The following is an 18,144-nucleotide window of genomic DNA, read 5'->3' on the forward strand; positions in this document are numbered from 1 at the left end:
ACCCATGAGATAATCTTTTGCTCCACAATAGTGCTCTATAACCTGGCCATAACTGAACTAAACCATGACGACAGTTCGATTCCAAAATTTGATCTCCTCTTTCATGGATTGGTTTAATCCAATTCAGGAGATAGAGGCGAATCACGAGGGAAACCTTGCTTGATTTAGCTTGATCCATGATACGGCATATAATACTAGCAATTTAGCAAAGGCCTATGTATGTATATTGGGGGCTATATTTGTAAATTTTCGAAAGGTCTATATTTGTAGTTTTGATAAAGTGAGTGAGCCCAAGACTAACAATCGGCAACAGTTCAATTTCATCCATGATAGGGCATATAATACTAGCAATTTAGCAAAGGTTTATGTATGTATATTGGGGGCTATATTTGTAAAGTTTCAAAAGGTCTATATTTGTAGTTTTGATAAAGTGAGTGAGCCCAAGACTAACAATCGGCAACACCGAACCGCGAAACAACGGCTTAATAGTTCGGTTTAGTTTCAATAGTCAAAAACTGTGGCGTAATGGTTTGGTTTAGTTTCAATAGTCAGAAACTGCGGTTCAAATGATTTAATGTTTTTTTTTTTAAATTGTAAAAAATTGTTTTTAAACAATCTTTTCATTTTTAGACCTTATTCTTACATTTTAGGAACATCTTCAAAATTTTAACTTTGACCTAAGTTGAAAACTAAAACCGAACCACGAAACCGCGGTTTTAATGGTTTGAAAAAGGTTTTAACGGTTCGGTTCGGTCAGGGTTAAAAAAGTTTAAACGGTTCGGTTTTGACCCTCTCAAACCGAACCGAACCGTTGCCGATTGTTACCCAAGACGCCACGTTAAAATGATTGTTGCTGGCAGCTGCATACTCTTTTTACTTCAGAGAGACCTACATATTTATGTATTTCTGTATACTCTGTTTTTGAAAGCCTCTTCTTCTTCTCGATCGCTTTGTCTACGCAGGATCAAGATCCGTCTGCAGATTCTTCTCTGCATGACGAGCAGAACAGACACGAAAAACCCACGCAGAAGAAGAGCACACGGCCTGAGGAATCGCACAGGGGAACGCTCAGAGAAGGAGGAGAAGACTCTCCCTTCTCCTCTTCTCTTGAAAGAAATCAATTTAGGGTTTCGAGTATAAGGCAATGCGCGTGGCAGGGCATTGACCTACCAGTTTGTGTCTCTTTCTCTCTCTGTTTCCCCCCCCGTCTTGCCATGGATGCCACAGCTCGACCAGCTGTGGTCATCGACAATGGAACAGGGTACTCATCCGTCCCTTTTTCTTCCCCTCTGTAAAATGTGTTCTCTTCATCATTCTTCCTTTTTTCTATGCAAAAAGCATGAAATTCACCATTATAATCGTCATCTTCTCCGTACAAACATGTGCATCAATCTTTCTGTCGTTTTTTCTTTACTCTGTGCATACACACATACTTTCTCCGCCTCTATTATATGTACAAATATGGTATTTTCTATGTTTTATCTTCTGCTTTTATTGTTCTATAATGGAAATATAAGTCTCACAAATTCTTCTTTTATTCTTCATGATGACTTGTCTCGTTCCTATTTGTTTGCCTTTTCTGCTTTTTTCTACGTTTTTCTCATGACGGAAAAAACTTCCAATTGGATTTCTCTTGCTTATGCATTTATTGATGATGAGAAAAACCTTTCAATTTCTTCTCTTTTTTTTTCTTCTGCAATTTGTTGATGAGAAAAAATTCGGACTTGCTTTCTTATTATTATTTTTGCTTTTTTTGTGGTTAAATGTAGGTACTCTAAGATGGGATTTGCTGGAAATGTGGAACCTTGCTTCATTGTTCCTACTGTTGTGGCTGTTAATGAATCTTTCATAGGGCAAGGTAAGATTCAGAGCAGAGGAAACTGGACATCTCAGTATAATGCAGGTGTCATGGCTGATCTTGATTTCTTCATTGGGGAAGAAGCTACTTCACGTTCGCAATCCAGTAATGCCTACACACTCAGTAATCCAATTCGGCATGGCCAAGTAAGTCTCCAATCATCCTCTTTTTATGTTTTTTTCTACTTTGCCCTTTTGATCCATTTATGTTATTTTACGTAGCCAGTTGAGCAATCACATGTGTGTAATTCATGCCATTTGAGGCAGAACACCGTCAGCATATGTGCAGCTCATGTTATTTTTACTTGGTCATTCGAGGCACCACACATGACATTGCTAATTTACTTGACTGTTTGAGTTATCACACATTGCATGTAAAATAACCTAAGTATTGAATCACTGCAATGTATTGTTTATGACATTTTTACTGAGGAGCCTCACGCATGAACATATGCATCTAAAATGATTTGGCATGGAGACATAAGTATTGAGTTGTTATTAGTGTATGCTGAGGTACCAAACATGAACACCGTCAGCATATGTGCAGCTCATGTTATTTTTACTTGGTCATCCGAGGCACCACACATGACATGTGCATAAACTGATTTGTTTATGCTAATTTACTTGGCTGTCTGAGTTATCACACATTGCATGTAAAATAACCTAAGTATTGAATCATTGCAATGTATTGTTTATGACATTTTTACTGAGGTGCCTCACGCATGAACATATGCATGTAAAATGATTTGGCATGGAGACATAAGTATTGAGTTGTTATTAGTGTATGCGGAGGTACCAAACATGAACATATGCATAATCTATGCTATTTTACAATGGACATATGAGGCGTAAATTGCGATTTTACATGGCCATTTATTTCTGTACAACCATAAAATGTGTAGATTTTCAATCCTTGGCAATATCTATACTGAAACAAATCATGTTAATATGCTGGCAGGTGGAAAATTGGGACACTATGGAGAGATTCTGGCAGCAATGCATTTTCAACTATCTAAGATGTGATCCAGAGGATCATTATTTTCTGCTCACTGAAAGCCCGCTGACTGCACCAGAGAACCGGGAATATACAGGCGAAATTATGTTTGAAACATTCAATGTACCAGGACTTTATATAGCTGTGCAGGCAGTGTTAGCCTTGGCAGCAGGCTACACTGCTTCCCAGGTGTGTGTATATGAGAAATCATTCATATTTTATATTTTCATGGCATCATGACATATTTAGAGCAGCTGTATATCTGCTGTTAATCACAAAAAAAGGATGGTACTATATTGATAATGGCTTGGCGACATTCTGTTTTCAAGAAATAAGAGAGGAATGGTTGAGTTCTTAGGGAATGAAATAAATAATGGAAACTACCTGTTAATTTGGTCAGTTTGACCTTTCAGAGCGTCTGCATCTTCTTATGATCCACACAAAGACACTTTTACAGGTTTACAATGTGGGTGTCTTCTAGAAAAGAAAGAGAAAACAGATGAGAAGATTGAGAGAGAAGCTAGAACCAATAACAAAGCAAAGAAGATTAACAAGACATATGGCCTGGGGTATGCTCCTAAATGGAATAATGATTGATTGTCTGAGCTTAGATTTTTTCATAGCAGCACAATGAAGCTATGGTAAAATCACCTTCTCATAGTCAGGGCTCTTGTATACCCTCTTTACTCCACCTATCTATGGAGTTTGGACAACTCTTTTGGAAGGCCTGATATTACACCAATGATATTCTCTGCAAGCATGTCATCAGCTGTTCAGGAGTTAATCCTCATTTAATGGCATATGACATTTGGTGAATCGTTTTCGCACATCAACGTTCAAATTCACCATCAAAGGATGGGGATACAATTATAAGAAAGCCATTGAAGTTCCATAAACGTGAAGTTCCATAACGCAATGCAATTAATAAAAATGTTTTTCTTGTGGAAGCACAATGCATAGGATTGAATGTCTGGGAATTATGGAAATCAGCAATCGAAAAGAGAGTCCACTTGTTATTGCTCTAGAATCATGTGATACACATGGATCCTGGGCTAGCATTCATGGAACATTCGAAACTATATCTATATGTAATGAGGCATTGGCCTCCATAGAGCAGGTTACCTTTGAGAGTAGTCTAGGTAAGGTTGTTTGCATGTGCTGTCTGAGATGTTCATAATCATTAGGATATGTTCATGGGCTCCGATTACCCATATGATACTATATCCTGTTGTTCTTACTGCACCGCATGAATGACTTATGTGGAGGATTACAACAGTCAACTTGATAATAGTATGGAATAATGGGCGCTAATTCAACTATTTTTCATTCACCCATTCAGCTATTTTTTGTGTCCGTTTATATGTAACCAAACGTACCAATATCAATCCACAGTTGATAACCGAATATTAGAGTCAGTAGTTTAAAATCTTCTTCAATGCTTCAGGCCAATTACTAAAATCCTTGCAAGTAAAACACCATTTAACCTAGCTCATTCACCTGAATTGTCCTATATACTCTTTTTTTCTATAAGAGTACCCAAGTTACAAGGGAGGTTAAACATTTAATCTCTAGAATTATATGCTCATATCTCACAAACATTGTTAATAATTCTGGTATACCTTTAAAAAGATATTATGAATATAATATTTTGAGTCTTGTTTGACAATTGTTCGCATTTATTGCTCGTACATACTCTAATTTCCTCTATTTCTTTTTCCTCTAAACTTGATTCATCCTTCTTGCAGTGTGAAATGACTGGAGTTGTTTTGGACTCTGGAGATGGTACAACACATGTTGTGCCTGTGGTTGAAGGTTATGTTATAGGGAGCTCCATAAAAACTATTCCTATTGCTGGCCGTGATCTTACATTATTTATTCAACAGTTAATGAAAGTAAGCATCCCATCTACCTAACGTCTTTGTGTTCTCATGCTTTTTGTGCATTCTTTTCATGTTTTCTTGTTTCATAAGCCTAGTGAGTTTGAAAGGAGCTAATAGTTTTATATAATTTATTTTTAAAGTGAAAGAAAAGTGTGTAAGATTTGCCATTTCAGGAACAAATCTATTGTGTTTTATTCCTATATGAAAAAATTGAAGATGTGTATGTTGAATTCCAACGCAGGCATTGCCAATGCCATACTTCTGTTTTCAGCTAACAGCCCAATTGCACAGGTTTTGTATGCAGCTGATTAGGTAGGATATCTTTTGTACACATATGTACTTGATTCGGATACCTTCTGTGCACAGATTATATGCCATTGGCTTGGTAGAGGTGTCTAGAACTCTCTAAATAGCAGCATGAACTGTGCTGTGCTTGAATTTGATTGGAAAATCAATAAAGATGAGTACATTATGGAAATGAATGGGTTTTCTGATATTGCATTTGCTTTTCTGGAATCAAAATTAAAATTCAGAAACCAAAGTATTTTTTCCCTTCCGTAAATTGAAGTTGCTTAACTCATATTCTTTCAGCTTCATGAGTGGGTATTTGGTCTTTAAATAGGGCATTGGCTATCCTTCTAAGACTGCTCATATTCTTTCAGCTTCATGAGTGGGTATTTGTTCACCCATACGTTATCACATCTTCTTTCCTCCATGGTGTATCCAAAGTGCTCTTTTGCATATCTTAGATTTCCGTCTCATAGGCTACGCCTTTGAATTCTGTGGGCTCGTATAGCTGGAGTGATTGGAGTTTGACTCTTAGTGACTCTGATATTTGATGTCCTCTATAATTTGTTTCATTGTTTGGATATGATTAGGACTTGTTTGGCCACATCTCTGTTGGGTCTGAAGAATCTTCATATGTATACTTGTGGCATTTTCCTTTTTGTCAGTAAATAGACTGTACATGGTGATTGATCTTCGTGAGAGTCTCTGATATGCCTACAATCCAGATCATTTTTTGTTTTGTTTTTAGAGTAGGGGTTAGGAGACACCTTTCTGTATAGGAAGTTTAATTTTGACTTCTAGCTTTTGAATGTTAATGGCCATGGTTTGATCTGTGACCACATTGAAAGGCGTCGATTTTAGTCATTAAGCATATGAGTTTGACTACTTCATTAGAGAGCGGTCTCTCTGTTCTGTTCTCTAATTCGGAACAATGACATATGTAGTGTTCTGTTTCAACCATCTTGCATCCTACTGGAGATATCTGGGGTTAGTTCTCTGTTCTCCTATTCGGAACAATGACATATGTAGTGCTCTTTTTCAACCATCTTGCAGCATGCTGAAGATATCTGGGGTTTTCTAAAATCAAAATAATGCAAATAAACATGATCCTTGAAGGACTCTAGAAAGAAAGAAAGATATATTAACGTCTTCTAAGACCAAAATATGGCCCATGAGACAATTGGTTTACAACAAAAATGGGGTATTTACCCATTCATCGAAAGTAAAAGGTGAGCTCACATTGGCACATCTGAGAATAGGTAACAAGTATTAGTGAAGGTATATGATGCCAGAAAATAAGGTGAATGGGCCATGTATCATTGTAGCATGGCTGTTGCCCAATACTTTTGAAGATCTCAAAGTAATAAAGGTTGATAGATGATGTTGCAGATCCTGATTATTGTAGTTTCCGTTTTTCTTTTAATTTTATTCTTGTGTCCCAATGCAGCCCAAAGTGAAATGTATGATAACATGTTACGCGAGTAGCTGTAAAGAAGTAGAAGATAGAATGCCAGTTTTCTGAAATATCTAAAGGCAGAGATATAGAAACTAGAAACAATTATGGGGTTTAACATATAGGAGAGATTAAAGAAAGCAGAAGCTGTTCTGCAAAACAAAAGCCCACAAGATAGGAATGTACACTCATATATCTGCTATTCAAGATGCATAGAATATGCTCTTAGAAGAAGAGCCTTAAATGCTGATAGGACAGCTAAGTCATGGCCTCATAAGTACCTATTTAATACTCATTGGGAATCTTGTCCAAGGATTCCATTCAGTGTACAAAATATTTTATTAGGAGTTCTAGTATAGTTCTGAGAACGATACTGTACTGCAGTAACAAAAATCAGAACATGTTCAAATATATAAGAATTTTTATGTAGTTTAATAGCAGCAGTGTATGGGCCTTTAATCCCAAGAGTGGTCTCATAGGGGTCTCATAGGGGTCTCATGGATGCCATTGGAACTTTATTTTTCCTTTCCAGCAACTCATTCTGCCTATCAGAACTAATATCTAGGTCATGGGGGATAGAGTGATCTGGCTAATGGTGTGTAGTCTCATGTCAGGCATGTATATGTGCATGTATTTATGATAGTGCGTTTGTTTTTGCTATTAAAATGTTTTTCGGTGCCATCTCTCTTAGATGGATGCATGCCAACATCAGTTATTTCAGCATGGCTCATTATTCATGCAGTCTCATTCTGCCTGACACCATTTGTCTTAATCTGTCATTTATATATTTTTAATCCTTGTAATGTGCCATATCCTTTCTAAAGCTGACTAGTTTCTGTGATATATAACAGGTCTTAAATTTTTTTGTTGTAGTGTGACAACTCTTCCTTTATTATTTATTCACATGCCCCCTAAAAACTAAACTTTTAGCACTTGATTTATAGGAACGTGGAGAGCCTGTACCAGCGGAAGATTCTTTTGATATTGCTAGGAGAATTAAGGAAGCTTATTGTTATACTTGTGCTGACATTGTTAAGGTAGCATTTCAGTCCTTCCACATGTAGTGACTTTATTGCTGTTAATAAACATAAGAGCATATTTTGGCATGTGTAAATTATGTATGATATCTATTATTTTTAGGAATTCGGCAAGCATGATAGAGAGCCAGCTAAATATATTAAGCAGTGGTCAGGTTTTGGCCCCAAAACAGGTTCTTCATTTGCATGTGAAGTTGGATACGAACGGTTTTTAGCTCCTGAGGTATGGAAAGTTAACGTATATGTATGTTATTTCAATTGTGGCTGTTTACTTCATATAGGCATGTGCCAAAGATTTGCATGCAATGAAATTCCAGTTGTTCATTTTGATGCAATTTGCTGATTAACTACTGTTATACATGTAAGTGACAATCTGCAAAGTTCCATTTTGCCATATTATAATATCATAGGGTGGGCTATTAGAACTTGAAGAGAGGTGGGCGTAGAACCATAAATGCAAGAGTAAACTGAGATCTGAAATTGAAAAGTTTGTCTTCTTAATTCAATATTTTAGCCAAGTTCTGCATGCTTTATCAGTGTCATACGCTAATGATGAGCACAAAGATGTGCTGATGTAAATGGTGTTACAGTTGTCATCAAGAGGGTTTCCTCAAATGCTATTAGTGTTTAAAACCATGTGAAAGCTTCTTAAATGGAAATGGTGTTGCAATTATCATTATAAAGGATTCTTAAATGCTCCGAATAATTAATCCCAAGCAAAGAGACTATACAAGAGTTTTAACTGTTCCAGAGATATTTTTCTAGGAAAAACCATAATTTCTGCCACATTTTCCAAATTTTATCAATTTATATTTCCCGAAGTGATGGTGAGAAATTGTATTTATCCTGATAGATGTCAGAGATTCTTATGTAGTGTATCTCTGTTTGTAGAATTACTACCCATCCTTACAACTGCTGAAAATTTTCTAGTTTCTTTGTTCTTATTTCTTTCTTTTTCTTCCTTTAGTTTTTACTGATTCATGTATCATGTATCAGATGATGATTGTAACTTTTGACCTCGTCGGTTAGTTTAGCCTTCTGTAGATCTTGTTGATTATGACTATATTTTATCATGTGGGCAGGTTTTTTTTTCGCCTGAGATTTACACTAGTGATTTTAGCACATCTTTGCCTGAGGTTGTGGATCAATGTATTCAGTCAACTCCAATCGATACAAGGCGAGCTTTGTACAAGGTCTTAAATCTCACTTGATATTCACCTTGCAACTAGATTAAACTGGTTTGTAGATGTAGTAAACATTATTCTCTGCAGAATATTGTCCTCTCTGGAGGCTCGACAATGTTCAAAGATTTTCAGCGGAGATTGCAACGAGATTTGAAGAGAATAGTGGATGTCCGTGTGCAAGCTTCCTGGGCGAAGCATGATCTTGAAACTCAAGTATAAACAAAAGTTCGATCTATGGTGCTGGGTATATATTGACATGTATATATGATGACAAATTGTGTTAAATTCTGCTTATTTTCCAGATACAGGGAGTTGATGTGAATGTTGTTAGTCACCCTATCCAGAGATTTGCTGTTTGGTTTGGAGGTTCTGTCCTTGCATCTACGCCAGAATTCTACACTGTGAGTATTTTCTTCTTGAATCGAATAATGAGCATTCCTGCTGGAATGTCAGTTTTGGATATATGGAAGTAATCTTCTAAGCCGTTATTTAGTATAAACTTTTGATCCATGATTTGTCAAACTTTTATAGGCTTGCCATACAAAAGCAGAGTATGATGAATATGGCCCTAGTATTTGCCGAACAAATACTATCCTCAAGGGAAACTATTGAAATGCTATACATGATTCGGTGTAAGAGCTCATGACATTCATGCTGCATTTCAATGTCTCACACTTGTGGTATATGATGCTAATTTTGCTTCATTATGCTACAGTCACAATTTTTGTACCATGTATGTTGTATATCAATTTGAATTTGGTATCATTATTCTTCCCATTGTTCTCTTGGATGAGGTGGATTAGTTATAAAAAAAATAAGAAATCCCTTTGATCTTTCCATATTTTCCAAATTCTCAGTACCTTTTGTTACGAGTGCATCAGTATACATGAATGGAAATATGTGAAATTGGCATGTTCTTTACTGTGTGCTCCACGGTTTGTCCACACAATCCCTACGTGGAAAAGTAAAGACATTGTAATTTGTGCACTATCCCTGACAGAACTTGCGGTAGAGTAAGCGTATGTGATATTGATGATACAAATATGAGCGCTAATGAAGATGTAAATTTGACGATAGCCTGAAATTGGTAATGCTTGTGGGAATTGCTTATAAGTAAATCCTGCACTCTTTTGCCGACAAGTTTTATAAGAGCCTGAGGCAATGCGAACAAAGATTCAAGTTGTTTCAACAAGTTCCTTACCTCCTTGCATCCTGCAAGTGCAAGAACCCCTCCCTATTTCGAGCAATAATATCTTAATATTATGGTATTGCCTTTTATTCCTCATCATTGGTTTTCTCCTTCATTGGTCAGTGTGATCCTACCTAGCAATTTGGATCCAATCAACTGTTTGCCAGCTATGAGCATTCAAATAGAGGGAAGAATGGTATGAACACGATTTTTTATGTAGTACCAATGACAAAATGGGAACCTAAAGTGATATTAAAATAAGCATTGTGCAATACACATATATAATGGGATTCAGGAGGGAAATTAAGACCAGTATTGTACAACAAAACTATTGTATTTTCCTTGTGGTAGTCCCAAATTTATCCTCCACTATACTTTACATGCTTCTTAGTGCTAGTTCATATTTGATGTGAATAGCTTATGTGAATGCATTGTTGATGGTCAAGGATATAAGAAAAAAATGATTCAGACATTGATATGCTTTTACCATCATAAATGTACTTTTGCCTTTAATATTTGGGATTTTTATGCTTTTATGGACCAAGTGCCCATGCTTAGGTGTTATTAATTTGACAACTCATTCACAAAGAATAAGATCTTACTAAATGTCACGAAGTGGTTTGATAATCATATTTAATTGTGAGAAAGTGACACTTGAGATAAGATCATGGGTTGAATAAGCTTTCTCCATCATAAATATTGCTACTACTCGATTAGAAAATATATAATGGGTGTCGGTCATTAATAAGATACGATCAATGAGAGATTACGTGCATAGCACAATGTAAATCCATTGATATGTAGAAATATTGAACAAGTATGGGCATATTTCTTTCTTTATAAGCAAACATTATAAAAAGCGTCCACATATTTTTAATAGTGAAACTCGAATATGCTTGCTAAAAATGCCATGTTTTGTTTTAAATATAAACACGACAATTACACATAAAATACAATATGGTGCGTTGTCCCTATTATATTATGACGAATAATCCTTTAGAAACTAATAAAAAAAGTAAAAATGGAACTAGTTAGTAATTAGGAATAGGCATTGACAAGAAATATAAACATAAAATTCAATAAAATAGAAGATTAATATTGATTAAAATATGAGTTTATTGGAACTAGACCTTCAAAAGCAATATATTACCTCTTAGAATGGCAATAGTGTATTAACAAACACAAGTCTTTTATCATTCAAAAATATGTTATGCTTTTCAAACTTTAATGTGATACATTACCTTGAAACTTGTGATGACTTAACCTTTATAAACTCGATCAAGGATTAAAAATGTACTCTACACATGTGGCCAACGCCAAGAAATATCATGTTATTTTCATAAATTAAGACAATTGCAACTACTTCACCGTTAAGTGTAGAGACTAGAGTGTAGACATTGGAGTTCAATAAGATTGGTATTTCATGTCAAAGTATGTATGGTTGACTAGTACATCAAATGACCAAATACATTAGTAGAGAAGAAAAGTGATAGTTATTAAGATATAAATGTGCGATATGGGTTCTATACAATAGCAATAATAACTCTTCATGCCTAAAGGGAGTAACTTAGAACTAGTATGGTTGTGTACCATGTAAATTTTGTATTGTGTAAATGTGTAAATGTGAGGTTAAACTATGTCCATTATGAAATTTGGGTGGCTCCTTTGCCTTCAAAGTAGAAATCCTATGCTATGAAAAAAAGTAGAATCTAAAAACACATTATCATGACGCCTTGTTGGAATTTCTTATTAGGAGGCCAAAGCAATCTCCTAGTAACAAGGTGTAGATTCAATTTCATGTTCTTTTCTTTGATTCAATTTATGTTATGTAAAATTTTCTGTTGTAGGTGATCATTATTTAGATAGTCTTGTGCTTCTCAATTACAAATAATTAATGAGCACCCCATAACTTCCATAATTTCCTACAAGTAATTTTCTTTTAAGAGAGTCCCAAAGAGCCCCAATGGACTAAAGCATACCCCCAACCACAAAATTTCCAAGGGTAGTAGTAATATGTTTTGGTGTTCAAATATGCCTAGAAGCTCAATGGGAAAACCAAAAGTTTGTCAAACATTTAATGTGAGGGTTGACTTTATATTTCTTAGTTGATGCACTTGACATATTCTTTGGCATCCTTGGGGAAGCTTGTCATCAACCAAACTGAAATGTATGACAAGGCATACAGATTCAAAAAGTTATTATACTCACATATGTAACAAGAATTACAATTGAAGAAAGATTATTGGAATGGAAAGGTAACCTAGAGCGTGGATATTTTGCATTTCAAATCAATGAGCATATATAGGGATGTGCAATCAAATGCGCATATTCAACTTATGTTATTTGGTCTTCAAATATGTTGATATATCTTTCTTTCTTTCTTCATAAAATGGGTACTAAGATATCAAAACCTAGTCCCACCCAAGAAATCACTAACAAAAGTGTCAATTCTTCAATTTTCCTTTTCAACATGCCTTTATAGAAAGTTGTTATGACGTGGAAACCTAGTCAATCTAATAAATCATCAGTGGCATTCTTCAATCTTCCTTCAAATGTGGAGCACGGGGCATCTTTTAAGGATAAGACACAAACATTCTTCATCCACAATTCCTAGGATTTAGCAACCCTCATCTTCAACCCATGTATGGATTCAATCCTCTCATGATGGTAAACTTGCTTGATTTGATTAAATCACATATTGAGTACATATTTAGGATATTAACACAATACAAACTATAACAAGATGTGTGACCTTATACTATGTTACATGTATGACTGTCCATTGCCAAGGTTTATAGGATGAATTTATCGTGTACAAATCATATTTCAAACTAATAAAGAAAAAAGACAACCCATTTTCGTCTCCCTTCGACATATGTGGAGACTTGATCATATTTGAGAGTAGGGGTGATCTCGAAAAGTTGGTTGAGAACCTAAGCCTTAAGAAGTAATCCAAGTTGTAAGGTATTTAATGTATGTAATGTCAATATTTTACATTAGGGGAGATTTTCGTTATTTGATTTCGACCCATTTTAAGCATTAGGCTGATCAACCCTTTCTACAACAAGATGTGTGATTTAAAAAAAAAACCAAGCGCAATAATCCTCGCATCCCATACCAAGGATAACCATGAGCAAACTATGTACAAGTATCCTGTGTCAAGCTTCACAAACTGATATCGTATGTTAAAAAGCCGCAATTATTAGAAAGAATAAATGAATTGGGAGGGAACATTGTTCCTCGGTGCACCTTTACTATTTGCAGAACAGGAATGTATGTGTATTCCGAGTATCCTGCAAAAAGGCTAACAAAACAAGAAAAAATCAATACACAAATATGGAAACATAGAAAGACAAGCTTACAAACTCAAAGTTGAGAATTGAAAGTGAGGGAAAGAGAGGACTAACCAGCACCCTTGTCAAATTTGCTGAAGGCTCCACAGAGATTGTTAAACCAGATTTAACTTCATCGGAACTTTTCGGTCAATGAAGACAAACTCCGATGTTCGCCTTCATTCGTATCAAGCACTTCGAAAGGTTGTGTTAGACCATCCAATATTTGAATCACTTCTGAGGTGCCATCCACATAGTATTTAGCTTTACTAGGTTTTTGCCCAACTGTACATGCAAAGACCTCGGCCAACGGTGTTTGCGGAAAACCTTCCATTGCATTTGCAATGCTCTCAAACATATGTTCATCTGATCTATCATCCCCTATACATAGGACAAACTCAGGGGGTTGTCCCCTTTCCACCATGGACAATATTAATTCCTTCGCAATTGTACCCTTGCTGACTCCCTGTGCAATATAGATTTCATACAACCCTTCAATAAGCCATCATGCAAGATGCATCAAAGTATTATAAATCAATCAACAATTCTGAAGTACAACGTCAAAACAGTTGATTTTAGGAATAAATATAAGAGACTTTAGACATCCCCACCGATTCGATGTAGCAAAATATTGTGTATGGGTTCAGGAGCCATACTGTGTAGCAAATTTCAATTCAATTCCAATATATCACCATGATAGTGTAGTGCCATTAGCTTGTGATACACAACATTAAGATTGTGGGTTCGAGTTTCGAGCAGTCAGGATTTCCTCCCAAAAAGAGTCTCCAAAAAAAGGCTTAAGTAAAAATGTATAGACTTTCTGCAAACATTTCGTCCTTAAAAACGGTGGAAGTCAACCAAATCAACTTTCGAGAATTTATCATATTCACAAACAATTTTCTCTTTAAAAGTTTTTATTTTTTTGCATAAGATGAATCTAGTTCAACAGTTCATCATGTACACTCACAATTTGTTCCTAGAAAACAGCTTTATAAATTTGACTTTCTATGATTCATGATTTGAATAAAAATATCACATATGTAAAAGGGGTATGAGAAATGGAAAGTATGACCATCATGTTGTATACCTGAGGCTTGACTTCCACAATAAGATGACCACTCTTAACCGCAACTGGATTGTTGGCAAGCATGCTTTCCAAATGGTCAGAGAGCTCCTTTGCTTGCCATGATCCAAAGTCTGGATCGGCATCTTGATAATGCCACACCAAAGCACTCTCTTTTGATTCTATATAAGAGCCGTCTGTGCTTTCCATATAGCGGTTCATTATGGGTTCGACAACCTCCTTCCAACTGAAATCCGAGATGTGAATAGAAGTCTCCCACTCTTGCTCTTGGTTCCACCTATGAATATCAAAAGGCAGTCTTCAGAAAAAACAAGCAAACAAACAACAAAAAAGATATAGTATTATGCTAAAAATGCCACTTGTTTCTTTTAAACCCCCAAATGCATAGAAAACTTGAAAACTTCATAGCTATGACATGCCGTTTTGTTAACCCCCCTGGACATACATTACCTATGACATGCCAAATGCATATACAACTTGAAAAGCTTACTAATTATAACCATACCATGCCACTTGAAAGATTAATAGGTTTACCTATTTAAGTATCCATGCTCAGCAGACAACCCCAGCTTTTGGCATGGAGAGAACCAGTGTTGTAAGACATCTCTACTCCTTCCGCTCACAATAAAGACCAAATTATTAGGATCATCACACAACTTGTTGAGCAAGGATATGATACGAGGCCCCGGCTTTTTATCAATGGCATTCGAAGGAACCATTGTACCATCATAATCAAGCAAAAATACTCGATTAGTAGTTCTCTTGTAAGCTGATGTGATATATTCACTCGACAACTTTCTAAAACTAGGATCTAATGCAACGATCCTGAACCCAAGGCCAAAGCCAATGCCCCAACAACGATGTTGGGAATGATCTTTACATATTCTTTCAAGGTCGGCCATGAAACTTCGGACCCAAAACGCGACATCATGGGTGCTTGCATACCTATAATGCTTCTCATGCCTCATTTCCTTTTCAGGCTCTGGCATACTGAGGGCTGATAGTGTGGCCTCCACTACATTATCAATATTCCAAGGGTTTACTCTAATAGCTCCACTAAGAGATGGTGAGCACCCAATGAATTCGGATATAACAAGCATGCTTTGGGGAGGTCTAGAGTTAGAGGAACCTGTACAGACAGTGTACTCATATGGTATAAGGTTCAAACCATCCCTTATGGCTGTCACAATGCAACACTCGGCCACAGTGTAATATGCAATGCGTTCATGGAGCGCCAGGGGCTGTTGGATCAATATTACGGGTTTGTAATCATTGGTCCCAAATGCTTCATTGATCCTTTGTACAGCCGCCTGAACCTCCTCTTGCACTTCCAAACTGTTATGCCTACTTGCATGATTGGCAGTGACGATTTGCACCAACACAAGCTTTCCTCTCCATTGAGGATGATCCTTGAGAAGTTGTTCTATTGCAACAAGCTTCAATCCTATGCCTTGGAATATATCAAGCTCGTCCATTCCAAGAATCACCCTCTTATCTTTAAACTCTTCCTTGAGTGCCTTCATCTTGACCTTAGTGTCCACCCTGTCTAAGACACCCATCAATCTGTCCATGTGAATGCCTATCGGTGATATCTTTATACCAACTGTTCGGCCAAAATACTCTATGGAAATATATCCCCGGTTTGTCTTGAAATGAAGCCCAAGCATCCTACTACAGCAGGAAAGGAAGTGGCGAGCATAATCGAAGGTATGGAAACCGATCAAATCGGCGTTCAAAAGCCCTCTCAATATCTCTTCTCTCACCAAGAGAGTTCGATATATCTCTGACGAGGGGAATGGTGTGTGAAGAAAGAAACCCAATTTCACCTTAAAATACCTTCTTCTAAGGAAAGTGGGCAAAGCCATAAGGTGATAATCATGAACCCATACAAAGTCATCCTCAGAATTTATCACTTCCATGATCCGATCAGAGAATTTATTATTGACCGAGACATAGGCTTGCCATAATGATCGATCAAATCGAGATCCATATTCAGATATCATCGGCAACATATAGTGGAAAAGAGGCCAAAGATGATGTTTGCAAAAACCATCAAAATACCTATTTCTCACATCTTGCTCAACAAAGACAGGAAAACAGCCAAATTTTTCAAGGAGAGTTGAAGATATCACATCTTGTTGGCCAATTTCAATGTCAACATCAAGAAAACCCACATAAAGAACTTGTGTCGACTTAGGGAGGCCATCTCTTATATGCAATAGAAGAGAATTTTCATCAAGAGAGAACTTCCATGATCCATCTGAATCATTCCTTTCAACACATAAAGGAAGCATATCAGCGGCAATGATGGTTTTCTTCTTTGATGATATGCTTGGAGATGAAGGAATTCCATGGCTTGTAATATTAGCATTGATGCTTTTATTCTCTTCTTCACCATTACCAGAAAACCCAATCAATTTGGGCAAGTTTCTGCTTAGATCTTTAGGGTAATTTGCACCCAAATCCAACAAATTTGAATATGAGGCCGAAACCATGACGATAATTTTGATTTCAGCCCTATTAAAATTAGGTTATACCTTTTTCTATTACTTCAATTAGGGTTTCCTGTTATAACCCTGGTTAAACCCAATATGAATTCGGGTTTAATTTCTTAATCCTAACTGAACTCTATACGAGTTAGGTTTCTTTTTTTTTTACTTAACCCTCAAAGAAGTAGTAGAATATGTTCTTATAGTGGCTGCAATCTGCTCTGAGGAAATATGTTAAAACAATCTGTGGTATATATAACAATCTGCACTCTGCAAATCTTTGACAATCTGTAGATAAACTCAGCCTATAATCTTTTGCTTTTCTTTTTTCTGTTTTCTGAGGAAAGGATTGATGTTTTTGATCATGAATGACGCAGCATAAAATCTGAGGCAAAAGAAGACTCTATATTTAGAGAGGAGGAGAAGAAGGAGGAGGAGGAGGAGAAGAAACCAGAGAAAGACAGAGTCTGCGTTTGTGATTTATAAGGAAATGGAGGGTAAGCAATTTGGGCAGGGGTATTTTTGTAATTTCGGAGAACTACAAATTTGACCATTAGGCTCCATTAACTGTATCAAGACTTTCTCTCTAGGGACCCCCCCATACACATTGTCTCTTCATGGATCCATAGACCGGAGCAGATGATGGCCAGATCATCTCTCTGACTCTGCTCTCAATTCTACTAGATGGACATGTCATGATTCCGAGACATTTCGAAAGTCCCCAAGTGTTGACGTGTCAATCTGCGAGTGAAAGAAGCTGAGCCACAATTTGCGACTCCCGTTGGTATTAAGTAAAACACTCGGGGATGATTACCCTTCCGACACGTAGTTAAAAACTTCCAATGTGGTGCTCATGTGGTAAAAGGTCTTGGTTTTGCGTGACGGGAGGTTAAGTATTCCTTAGAAATCGTGAGTCTCTTCATGGAAATTGGTTAGATTACTCTTTCGCCGACTTTTGGGCTATGGTGGAACCTCAGTCAATCGCTACCTTTTTTTTTTCTCTCACCCCCCCCTCTTCGACGCGTATATCCCTCTCTCATATTTCAAAGTGCGTCATTATTATTATCTCCTTTTATTCTTATCTACCTTTTTAGTTTTGCTTTATCTTGTCCTAACAAAGGGATGGCTTTCATCTATAGCAATCATGAGTTCTAGAGAGATTTTGAATGTTTTCATAACTTGTGTGGTCTTCAAGAGCTAATTCACCCACCATATTGAAGCATGCACTCAAACTGCTTAAAACATGCCTTGCAAATAATAACGAATAACAATAGGAACTCTGGCACATGGCAAGATGAGGGCCAATATCTTTCGCTACTTTGCTTGCGCATACAAGACTTCTACATATGCGAGTCAC

The 18,144-nt window shown here is 36.6% G+C and overlaps 2 protein-coding genes across 2 annotated transcripts; one reads left to right on the forward strand and one right to left on the reverse strand.

The window, feature by feature from the left end:
• The first annotated feature begins 933 nt into the window (after positions 1 to 933).
• DIS1 (Actin-like ATPase superfamily protein) lies at positions 934 to 9,468 on the forward strand. Its single transcript, XM_087316114.1, has 10 exons — positions 934 to 1,261; positions 1,770 to 2,004; positions 2,816 to 3,040; positions 4,597 to 4,743; positions 7,417 to 7,509; positions 7,613 to 7,732; positions 8,592 to 8,702; positions 8,781 to 8,906; positions 8,996 to 9,094; positions 9,225 to 9,468. The coding sequence occupies exons 1-10, from the start codon at positions 1,215 to 1,217 to the stop codon at positions 9,303 to 9,305; spliced, it is 1,284 nt and encodes a 427-aa protein (XP_087172240.1). The 5' UTR covers positions 934 to 1,214; the 3' UTR covers positions 9,306 to 9,468.
• A 3,362-nt stretch (positions 9,469 to 12,830) lies between these two features.
• On the reverse strand, positions 12,831 to 17,230 carry LOC147865758 (alpha,alpha-trehalose-phosphate synthase [UDP-forming] 6-like). The gene is made up of 4 exons (XM_087316115.1): positions 14,833 to 17,230; positions 14,302 to 14,575; positions 13,290 to 13,680; positions 12,831 to 13,186 (listed from the first exon to the last, which is right to left on the reverse strand). Exons 1-3 carry the CDS (start codon positions 16,791 to 16,793, stop codon positions 13,348 to 13,350), a joined length of 2,568 nt encoding a protein of 855 aa, XP_087172241.1. The 5' UTR covers positions 16,794 to 17,230; the 3' UTR covers positions 12,831 to 13,186; positions 13,290 to 13,347.
• Positions 17,231 to 18,144: the final 914 nt, after the last annotated feature.

This window comes from Azolla caroliniana, unplaced genomic scaffold, assembly GCF_043228905.1.
Source record: "Azolla caroliniana isolate FFs.n. ecotype wild unplaced genomic scaffold, voAzoCaro1.0.p SCAF_3, whole genome shotgun sequence".
NCBI classification, from domain to species: domain Eukaryota; kingdom Viridiplantae; phylum Streptophyta; class Polypodiopsida; order Salviniales; family Salviniaceae; genus Azolla; species Azolla caroliniana.

Coding starts and splice junctions, on each gene's coding strand:
- LOC147865758 (XM_087316115.1), bottom strand. CDS start 16,793: ATGGTTTCGGCCTCATATTCAAATTTGTTGGATTTGGGTGCAAATTAC. Junction 14,576..14,832: donor GAGCATGGATACTTAAATAG/GTAAACCTATTA, acceptor TGATATTCATAG/GTGGAACCAAGAGCAAGAGT. Junction 13,681..14,301: donor TTGTGGAAGTCAAGCCTCAG/GTATACAACATG, acceptor TATATTGCACAG/GGAGTCAGCAAGGGTACAAT.
- DIS1 (XM_087316114.1), top strand. CDS start 1,215: ATGGATGCCACAGCTCGACCAGCTGTGGTCATCGACAATGGAACAGG. Junction 7,733..8,591: donor AACGGTTTTTAGCTCCTGAG/GTATGGAAAGTT, acceptor TCATGTGGGCAG/GTTTTTTTTTCGCCTGAGAT. Junction 8,907..8,995: donor AGCATGATCTTGAAACTCAA/GTATAAACAAAA, acceptor CTTATTTTCCAG/ATACAGGGAGTTGATGTGAA.